Here is an 11,571-nt window from a genome sequence, read left to right as displayed (position 1 = left end):
GATTTTGTAATCTAAAAACATCTGTAATAATGAATCATCGTTATTATGCAATGGTATTTTAATCAGTCAATTCTTCGTATTTATGAAAATTCTAAATAAATATTTTTGAACTTTGTAACAATTTATTTCCAAGAGGATCATTGAAACTTCCTAATGGTTAATCAAAGAATATCAAGGAAGAATGAAATAGTATGTACTGTATTTTTTCTTATTCTTATTTGCAGTAATATAAGAATCTATATGATGAATCATTAACCACTATGTAAGATTCCATGATTATTTGATACATGCACTACCAACTGAATCATTTGTTTTAAGTAAACATATATTATAATTGTTAATAAAAATTTAATTTATTTATATTGATTTCAGGTTATTGAATAAAGATATAATACTTACAAAAAGTTATTGCAATATGGTTAGTATTATTATTACTTCCTTATAAGATTTGTATTATGAATTTTAATATATATGATGATTTAATTACTCACATATGAGTTCATGATTATTCACTACATGCACTACCAACTGAATCATTTGTTTTAAGTAAACATATATTATAAATGTTAATAAAAATCTGATTTAGTTATATTGATTTCAGGTTAATGAATGAAGATATAATACATGAAGTTATTGCGATATGGTTAGTAATATTATTACTTCCTTATAAGATTTATATTATGAATTTTAATATATATGATGATTTAATTACTCACATATGAGTTCATGATTATTCACTACATGCACTACCAACTGAATCATTTGTTTTAAGTAAACATATATTATAAATGTTAATAAAAATCTAATTTAGTTATATTGATTTCAGGTTAATGAATGAAGATATAATACATAAAGTTATTGCGATATGGTTAGTAATATTATTACTTCCTTATAAGATTTGTATTAAGAATTTTAATATATATGATGATTTAATCACTCACATATGAGTTCATGATTATTTACTACATGCATTACCAATTGAATTTTTAAACCTAAATGTTCAAACTAAATATGTTTAAGACATGTATTTTATAATATTTTTCATATTTTAGGTGAGAAGATAATCCATTGAAGTAGTATCATCTAATTTGTACTTTTAACAAGAAAGTAACTGTACATATAATAAATACTATTTTTTTAAATATATATTTCTGTTTACTTAATATTTGATTAAATGTCTAAACAGTTAATTTTTAATCTGTTTTATTTCAATTGTTTTCTATGTCTTTGTAATAAAATAACAGTATCTTTAAAGAGGTTTATGAATTATATTTTTCAAAAACAAATGATATGCAAAAATACATATATTATCTATATACAATATTTCATATCATCGGTGCAGCAATCAAGATATACATATATCATACATATAATTAACATTAAAACACAGATGAAAATGTGTACAGTATTACTTTGCCTAAATTAAACCAAATTTAAATCTGTAGGGGAAAAGAAACTTATAGTGAATCGTTTTTATTTTATAACAAGTCACTATAAGTACATTGTACTTTCAATTTACAGAGAATAATTCGGAAACGATCTACTTTGCAATAAAATTATTCAATTACAAATGATATATTAAGCATGTACGAAGATTATAACTGTATTTGTTTTCTATTATCAGAGTGAATAGTTTTGATAACAAATAAACTTGACAAATTATACATCATACCTATACAACAAATCTTTCCAGTCTGATCAGTCACTGTAAATTTTATCTGGATTTTATTTAAAAAATATATATTATTAATGTTAAAAAAATGATATGTATGCAAATAGTATGAAATTAATATTACAAGTATGTTTTTGTATAAATTATTTTACAAACAATAATATTTTGATATCCTATAAAAAATCAAAAACAAACAAAATTACACCAATGAAATAATTTCAAATGATCAATAATATCATTCTTAAATGTGTTGAACAGTTTATATTACATCATTGAATGATCAAACTGGATCTTTCGTATTTGAAATTGTATTTTCCTTATAAATATATAACAATCAAAATCATACATCAAATAGTTTTCATACTTAGATTACAGAACATTGATTTTATAGGAAAAATGCATTAGATAAATAATTCCTAGCATGATGATAAGTATGTGTCAGACATTAAAAAATAATTTCTTTTTAATAATATTATAAAACATAATAGGCAAATTATCTGATTGTAACAAATTTTCCTGTTTTCTATTGGGAAATAAAATAGATGCAATCGTATCGACATGTAATTTAGTTTATGGCTTATACTAGCGATTTAAAGGTTCTATTTAATTTTAAAAAATATGAAAATGTATCGGAATAGAAATTTCAATTTTAACGCAACTGTACGATTTTTACGCAGGATGTAAAGCTATAACATAATATATAATTCAAAAATATTGTTATGTACCCATATTTACCTAAAACATAATTCTATACATATGTACGTATGTATGTATGTGAGCGCACTTGCGCGTGTTTGTTTGTATACTATATATATACAGGATGATTCATAAATGCATATCAATACTTCAGGGAGTGAATCTATACATTAAAATAGATTAGCGGAAGTATTGACATGCATTTATAAATTACCCTATACAGAAATCTTCAAGGCACTCCAGATATATATTACATTTATATTTATATTTTACAAATTCTGTTTTTCACCTTCTTGCACTTGAGGCATCTTAAAGTAGAAAGTAAAATAAGATGAGAGCATTTCACCTAATGCTTTTTTATAGCACATTTCTCTACATTGTATAAATTATATTTTTCTTCATAATACATTTCTGAAGTTTGTATTTAAAGTAAAAAATTATATTGAGACGACACTTTATACACGTACATATTGCAGCAGCAATGATCAAAGTAGTAGAATTTCGGTCTATTTATCTATTTACAACTATCCCATTATCTTTTCATTCAAACACCTCTAATAGATGCACTTTTTTAATGGAACTGTCTCTTTCAAGTATAAAAGAATAGATAAATTGGAAAAAAATTAGACAGATACTATTGTCTAACAACTACGCTCTTTTTTTAATGCAGAAACTATGTGATTTTAATTCGTAGTTGTATCTAATTTCTAAGTTACACTAGCAAATATTGTGTATAAGGCGTTTTCCTCAAGTATGTGTGTTTTTTAGCGACCAATTATTTATTATAAATTGACTACTAAATATACTCCCGTGTTCTTGTTTTTTATAATTCTTTTCACTTTTTTACTAATGTAAATTTTTTTCGAATAAAATGAAACTACATGAATACAATATTTATGTGTAAGTAAAACAGTTCCGTTCAACATCACATAGTCACTGTAATCTAAATGAATATAACGTTAATAATATAAACTTTAATAACCTAAATTTATATAATTGTTAAGTTTATCCAAAATATAGATTGACTTCCAGAATATTGCCTATATGTTTGCTGCTTCTGCATCTCATATACCTTTGGCTTCTCGCTTTAGTAACAGCAAGTTTCACAAGCCTTCATATTCGCATTTTAAATACAGTATGTTACAGAAACACTTATTTATAAGAATGCATGTACATCACCATCGCTTACCTAACAACGTTTAGGATAATGTACATAAAGAAGACATGTACAAATGTTTTAGCAGGTTAATAGTTTTCATACAATGTTTCAACATTAAACACCAACCTCAGTCAGTTTTCGGTTCGCATAGCTGTTTTAACGATTTGAGTTCTTCTATTAACGTCTGATTTCTATTTTCCAATATCGCGACACGGTTTTCTAAACACTTTATATATTCTTTCTTTTTCCTCCTACACTCGCGGGCTGCTTGTCTATAAAAAAAAGTATTTACATATTTTTAAATATTTATATAAACAAGAACAGTTAGAAAAATTATAATTAAAAGTATTTCCAGTTCCTTCAAATCTTACCTATTTTTAAGCAACCTTAATTCTCTTTTTCTAGCTGCATCTTCTACTACAACACCATGTCCTGTGTAAGCTGGAACATTGTCAGAGACTGTATTCCCCAAATTTTTAATTTTGTTATTCACAATCAGTCAATGAAAATTTATGCATATTATTAATAGTATTATTAAATACTAAAAGTAAGCGAGTACCAGAATTTTTTTAACAACTGAGTTAGGATCCTAAAAGTTTTTAATTAAAATCTGAGGTTCGTGAATATCCATAATTTCGAATACTCGCATACTTCTATTGAATACAAAAATTATTTATATTTAAAAAAAAAATTAAAAGAAAATGTCAGGGATATATCAGTTATTAAAAAATTCAATGTTAAAAAACTATGAAAAAACGCGCACCTGGGACAAAAAATTGTGTATCTTGGCCTTGTGCATACTGTACTATAGCTCCACCTGCAGTTGCTGCATTACTCATAGTTAATGTATGAAGTCCAGGCACACCTTCCCCTTGAGTTGCAATTTGTATGGTTCCAGCAGGAATTACTGTAAATTACATTAATCTCAATTACTGACACAGTATTAATAAAGACAATACACATCTAATTAAGCATATTTCATATAACACAATTCTTTACTAAATAGAGGTACCAAAAGTCATTTATTTTAAATGATGGGACATAGAAAAGGTAAACATAAATCTGAATGGTTTTTTAACAATTATAATGATTATTTATATTATTGAGTATATATAGATAAACCTATATATATTTATAAACAGAATTGAAAACCCCATAAGCAAGGATGCCACACCAAGCAATCATACAAAATATTAAATTATATATAGTATTACATTAGGTAATATGTATAAGGACAAAAGGAATAAAATTTTAAGTTCTTTAGACTAATAGTTCTAATTTACTCTCCTAACATTATCTTCATTAAAATGAAAGGACAATGGCTAGGATTGCGCACAGAATTAAATAAAGGACAGCCAGGAAAGATATGTAGAAGAAAAAATAACCAACCTGTCTGATAATGAAGCGAATGGGACGACACTTCACTGTCCACGTTAGAATCACACTCAGAAGATGATTCTAGAGGGGGCAATCGACCGTCTGTAACACCGAATTAATACAACCCCCAATTATAACAGAGTTGTTATCGGTGTTAATTTATTGAAAATTTTCCAGAATGTGACATATATTTCATGAGAAAATAATATAATGAATATCTTATGGCATTCATTTCTAGAAACAATGATACCAAAACAATTTGCTTAATATTTGGTACATTTCTTCTTAAATAACTTTCCTGATTGCATAAAAGCATATAATTGTACATATGTGTATCTTTAAAAAGATGTGCATCCAGAAAGATGATTTTGTATAAATAAAAAGTATAATAAAAATAAAATATCATTGTATGCTATTTCCTTTCTGGCTGCTGTTTTCATATTTTTATCATAATGCTGTGCAGTCAGTCAGCTCATACAAAAAGGAAATAGATTAAAATAAAAATAAAAGCTAAGCAATAAAAACATGCAGTCTTGTAAAGTATAAATAGAACAAATAACTTTTTAATATTCGATTTTTTGTAGAAAATGAAACTTTATTAAAAATAACAAATGTGTCTCGTCGGTTTTAATAATTTTTTAAATTTTAGTTATAAATATCTTTAACTTTAACTATAAAATTTATAATTGACTAATTATCTACAAATAGATATATTGAGAATACTAGACATTTTTAATCAAATTAATTATGTATTTATCTTAAATTATAAAAACTTTACTTTTTAGTTCATTTTATTGGTACTATATAAATAAACATAAGCGGGATTTCATTTAAATAAAAATAAATAATTTTTCTTCATGTCATGTATCTATAAATAATGGTTAAAGGAGAGTTCATTGCATTGTTTTTGATTTAATATTATTAACTTAAATTTTAACTTACATTCTAAGCTTGGTATGGCATTCCCTTTCTCAGATGTATAAAATAAAATATTAAGAAGCATAAAGTATCACATTTTTATTCCTTATTATTATCCTAATACAGTTATATAAATGTACTTAAATATTTGTTTGATAAAGAATGACTTATAAGACAGATTGATTATACATATATTTATTCAGATGTAAAGTAAATTAATAAGATAATAACTAATTGGAATAATTATTTAAGAAATATGTAGACAGTACATAACAATAGTTGTATGAACTGACATGCACTTTATCATTTCCTAAGAGTCAATGTTTCTTTGAAGATATGGAAGACTTAGAATAAAAAGGTGAATATAATAATTTTATACATATACATATATACATCAGCCCGAATAACATGTAAAAGTAAGCACGATGTGATTCCTTGCGAAAAAATAAGAAAAAGATATAGAATAAAATTTGTTCGTTCTCTGTTTAGTTTTTGAGAAAATTGAGTTTGAAAATTTATCAAATATACTTGAACGTAAGTAATTCCAAACTGGACAAAAACAAAATAATCGACCTGAGAAGTAAAGTTTTTTAGCAAAACGCTTTGTTTCTAAGAAAAATAATGAATAATTTGAAAATTTATCATACATATGTACTAAGTCGATTCTTAAATAAATATGTTCAAACTCTATTTTCTTAATTTTACATTTTCGACTTATTTTTACACATAAAATGACCTCCTGTCAATGATTTAGTCTTGTCCTGTCCAGAATTAGCCAAGTTCAAGTATACTTCATAAATTTTTAAACTCAATTTTCTCGAAAATTAAGTCGTGAATGGAAAAATTTTATCTGATGTACTTTCTTTTTCATTCTTCTACAAGGAATCGTGTTATACCTGCTTTCACATGTTATTTGGTCATCCTGTATAAATGAAATAATAAATTTATATGTATGTTTAATTAAAGTAATAAAATATCTAGATGACAACTTGTTACTTCTTGTAAATATTCTATTAAAAATTGAAATGTTTGTTCTGATTTTAATTCTATTCCTGATATGTGATAAAAATAAATTTATCATACCTGTAATTTCACCACCACCTAAGTCATTGAGAATCTTCTTGTAAGACGGCCGTCTGGTAAGAATTCCTCCCCTTTGTTCTGGAGATTCTTCTGAATCTGAGAAACTATCATCACTACCAGTTTCAACCACCTAATACATTAATGTACAATATAATATTTTATTATATTTATTGAATATTATTTATTTATTATTTATTTTTAATATTTAATATATATAAAATGCTATTATGTACATTCAAATTTTATATCTACTTATAAATGGTTTATTTAAAAAAAGATGAGAAGAGATCAACAGTATAACTTGGTCTCGAGATATTTACCTGAAGTGTTTGCAAACTTGCTTGGGCTGTTTGTATGACAGAGTTGGGTTTGCTGACAAGTATGACATTTCCTTTTGAAATAGCAACAGGTTGAATGTTCGTTGCAGTTTGAATTACTGATTGTTGATTAGGTTGTATAACAGACTGTACCTAAACAAAAAATAAACATTATACATAAATGTATAAAATGTTATGCATGTTAAAAAATAGATATTACTGAATAAATGAACATGAATATTTTTAAAATGTTTTAATATGAACCAAATATAATAAATTTTATAATTGATTGATATCATCATGCATATGCAAGTTATCATAAAGTGGGATGAAACAACTATTTCATAAAAATATCTATCATAAAAATTGAAACACCAAATTCATTGTATCAACAAATAAAGAAGTAATTAATTAAGAAAACTACTTGAATTTTAGTTTCTTAATTTGAACCAGCATTATGCAAGAGTGAATATACACACAGTGCTTATTTAATTAATTGATAATTATGATTAAAAACATAAATAAATTATATATGCATGCTTTGAACTAAAATAAAGATATAAATGATCAGACATAGATACACAGGAGATTCTCCTGTATACCTGTGTTGCCCCTGACGTAGGTAGTGTCAGTTGCACAATGCTGGTAGAAGCTACCAGATGATGAGTTTGCTGCTGTGTTCTATTGAGAGATTGTACCGATGTAGCTATTGCTGGTGCTGCGTCACCGCTTTGAGAACCCGTAGACAATGGGTCAACAGCTGATCCATTTTCCTCAACCATACTTTCCATAGCCTGGGGACTTCAAACCCTACAAAAGATGAAAAATAATTTCATAATTACATATATTTTTATAATTGTATTTATATATATTGTATCAAACCTTTCAATTCTTATCACTGATAATTAAATAAAATAAAATTGTTGCACAACAAAAAATTTTACATTTAATCGAATCGTCCTATTAAGAATAAACATCATGTACATCTCATTAAGATTACATTTAACCTCCTCAGTGATCTTTTAAGCATTTTAATGAAAACAAAACTACACAAAAACCGTAGACAATATTTTATTGAAAAAAGTCAAATATATATGCATAGTTGAAGTATTACGAAACGAATTCCAGACTAAATATAAACATCGTTGGAACAAATAAGATTTCGAAAACCTGTATGTATTCAAGTCAAAATCAGGATCTAGCCGTTAAAGTGCAAAAGTTTTAAATTTCCCGCCAGTCAGCGATCGGCGGTGTTACTGCGTCATTTACATAAGCAGATCTAAAAATAATACGAGAACAATAAACACTTAAAAGAGATGTTCTCGTGGATGATTGAAGGGTCAGAAAATTAATGAAAAAAACACGATGAAACATGGCTAAGGTTGTACCGATTGGCATCACGGTGTGTCGGTTATTGGTGAAAAGAGATGTCAGAATTGTCACGTAACCCCCATTGCCCTTTTCGAGAAATTCATACATCTTCCTTAAGGCGCCATATTTTACGGCATATTCCATAGCAGACGTAAAACTGATTGTACTAGGATCATGAAAAATCAAATGCTAGTAGTTTCGACAACAATTTTCGGTGCACCGTTAGCGCAGTGGTCCATGCCCGGTTGTTATTATTCTCCAGCTGGGTACTTACCAGTTACGTATTTCTCGTCACCAACTTTGCTGCAATCGGAGTGGGCAAACGGGCAGGTACGTAGCAGCCACGTCAAAACTCCAGTGGCTTCGTCACTGGTGGAGCCCACGACCTCCGCGCTGCGCGTCACCATCAAAATGGCCGACGTGCTTTCCCTCCACCCCCTCAAAAAACTGATCGTGCATCGGATAGTGATGGGTGATGGACGATGCTCTCCTACATATGTGCTTCACATCAAATACTAGCGACGTTTTCTTAAATATTACCTTCGACTTAGCAGTCATCATACTGCGATTCATATACAGTGGTATATTTATTAATAATCGGGCAAAATGGTGTTTCAGAAATATTATATATTTGTTTATACTAGTGTTGGTTTTTGATATTATTGAAACACTTATTATAGTTAATAAAAGTATTAATTTATTAAATGCACAAATTTTTGTATATAAAAAGCGTTATATTAAATTTATATAAATGTTACATAATTTAGATATATATATATTATATGTATGTATATTCTATATTTTATAAACTTACTTAGTATTCAAACTAACTTCGTTTTCTTAAACATTCTCTTTTATTGCAACTACGATTCGTATATACAAGACTACAGAGAAAAAATATGGCACGTTAATTTTCTAATCTTTATGTTACTTGTTTAAGTATTTAAAAAAATAATATTTTAATATAAAATAGTTAGAAAAAGGAATAATCTGATAGGAATCTGAAGGAATGATCTGAGGTTCGAAGATGCAAGTCTTTAAAAAATTAGTGATAGAACTACGATGTTAGTTTAACTTAATTAATATTAATCTGCATATTGTTATTAATATTTTTGGAATGTTTAAGAATATTTTTAAACAAACGTTAGTGTCTAATTGATTGACAACACATCGAATTTTAAAACTGCTTTTTTATAAAAGGTAGGAAATGTGATTTCCTTGTTTACCATGTTTTTCACTTATAATCTTCATATGTATATCTAAATAGTTCGATCATATCATCGTATTTATAATTTATAATATATGTAGCATTGAGTAAATTGTTGACTTTGTCTTTCGACTTTATAAGAACAAGAGAAACATGTTGTTGGTTGTTTTTTGATCTATGAATAATCAGTAAAATTATTAAAATTTAGTTAGTTATTTTTATTCTATATGTAACATAAAGCAATGTGGTATGTATGTATTATTATTATTTATACAATAATTATATACATACATATAAATTTCATATATTATTACATTAATTTACAATTATTATATGATTTTATAGTCTATGTATTTAGTCATGAAAACAATCTTTTAATCGGTATTCCAACGAAAGAATGTTGAAATTACTCAGACGTCGTAAAAAATGATATCACACTTCAAGTATACATGATTTCACAAATCAGCTACATTTATTTGTTTAAGATGTAGATATTGAAATAATGAAATCCTTTAAGACTAATCACAGCTTTTATGTATGTTTCAGTTATGTTCTTTCCTGTAATTTTAGTTGAATAATTTCTTTAACTGATATTGATATATGTATAAACATTTGAAACATCAAATGACATAAAATCTAGATTTGATGTATAACGATATTCACATGTATAGTGTAGATAGATTTATGTGTTAGTTTAAAGAAACGTGTAATGGTGCTGACGTCATTCACTGACGTCATCGTTATATTTAGAAAGTGCACATGTTTGATATGCTCAACCAGATTTGTACTATCAACCTTCTCCAAAATTTTGTCTTGTATTAAATTGTCAATAAACTACTTCAATTTTTTTACTTAGAACACAATAAGTATTGAAAATTTCAAGTAAACATTATAATGTAATATAATAATGTTATATCATATGATTGCTATAATTTACTATTTTTAATTATTAAATTGCATGTAGCATATTTTTTATATCCATACATTAATTTGTTACATATAAATTGAGATATATGTCATTAAATGCAATTGTCATATTAGATTGCGCATGATATCTTTAATTTCATAAATTTCATTGTATTTAATGCAACATATATTATAATTTAAAAGTTCCGCATAAATATACGTGAGTTTTAAAAAACTTGTCGATTCACAACATATTCATACATATAATTAGTGTTTAAAGAAATGTTTATATTATTGTTAAATATAAAATTATTGTAAATATAAAATATTTAAAATAAATATAAATAGAGAATATTATTTTAAATATTTTCATTCGTGTTATGTATACAAACAACAATTACGAAAGAATTTATTGCATTATCCTTATTAATTAATATTATTTTTATATTATATTATATTATTACCTAACATTACTGTTATTTTTATTATTTAATTTTTATTTAATACTATTGACAAAAATAACTTATGAAACAGATTGGATCTATTATATGTATACGTTTAGACATAATAAGATGCTAAGAGACATTCTTAGAAATATATAAAGTTTAGAACACTGAAAATTAATATAGCAATTTAATTATATCAATTTTTAATGCTAATTTTTAATATAGCTACTTTGACAACATAACCTAAGAAGATTTTTAAAGACACACGAAGTTCAAAATAAAGAAAATAGATATAGTGATTTTATATAAAAATAAAATATAATATATTTATATTGTTATTTCACTGGTAGTTTCGAGTACTTTGAGATTACTTTTTTAATTGGACGAAATATGTACGTTCAAAAGTAGAGCGAGTTCCG

General features: G+C 26.0%; 1 protein-coding gene and 1 long non-coding RNA gene across 20 annotated transcripts; one reads left to right on the top strand and one right to left on the bottom strand.

Moving 5' to 3' along the window:
* The first annotated feature begins 44 nt into the window (after positions 1-44).
* LOC132904468 (uncharacterized) lies at positions 45-1,146 on the top strand. Of its 4 annotated transcripts, XR_009657597.1 has the most exons (5): positions 45-189; positions 373-418; positions 602-643; positions 827-868; positions 1,053-1,146. It is a non-coding gene; the product is annotated as an uncharacterized LOC132904468 (long non-coding RNA). The 4 variants fall into 4 exon arrangements; XR_009657596.1 differs by lacking the exon at positions 602-643 and having other exon boundaries at positions 58-189; positions 373-422; positions 827-1,146; XR_009657595.1 differs by lacking the exon at positions 602-643 and having other exon boundaries at positions 61-189; positions 827-1,146.
* A 102-nt stretch (positions 1,147-1,248) lies between these two features.
* LOC132916888 (cyclic AMP-responsive element-binding protein 1) lies at positions 1,249-9,054 on the bottom strand. 16 transcript variants are annotated; one of them, XM_060954979.1, is made up of 10 exons: positions 8,868-9,054; positions 8,611-8,759; positions 8,393-8,501; positions 7,825-8,032; positions 7,226-7,375; positions 6,906-7,035; positions 4,917-5,006; positions 4,291-4,434; positions 3,899-3,986; positions 1,249-3,799 (listed from the first exon to the last, which is right to left on the bottom strand). In XM_060954979.1, exons 4-10 carry the CDS (start codon positions 8,011-8,013, stop codon positions 3,655-3,657), a joined length of 936 nt encoding a protein of 311 aa, XP_060810962.1. In that variant the 5' UTR covers positions 8,014-8,032; positions 8,393-8,501; positions 8,611-8,759; positions 8,868-9,054; the 3' UTR covers positions 1,249-3,654. The 16 variants fall into 16 exon arrangements, with proteins under 16 accessions (XP_060810962.1, XP_060833300.1, XP_060810963.1 ...); XM_060977317.1 differs by lacking the exon at positions 8,868-9,054 and having other exon boundaries at positions 8,611-8,859; XM_060954980.1 differs by lacking the exon at positions 8,868-9,054 and having other exon boundaries at positions 3,899-3,968; positions 8,611-8,859.
* Between the last annotated feature and the right edge of the window lie 2,517 nt (positions 9,055-11,571).

The sequence above is a fragment of the Bombus pascuorum genome, chromosome 2, assembly GCF_905332965.1.
Source record: "Bombus pascuorum chromosome 2, iyBomPasc1.1, whole genome shotgun sequence".
NCBI lineage: Eukaryota > Metazoa > Arthropoda > Insecta > Hymenoptera > Apidae > Bombus > Bombus pascuorum.
Note: the sequence above shows the minus strand (reverse complement) of the source record. Positions and strands in the feature narration are given on the sequence as shown.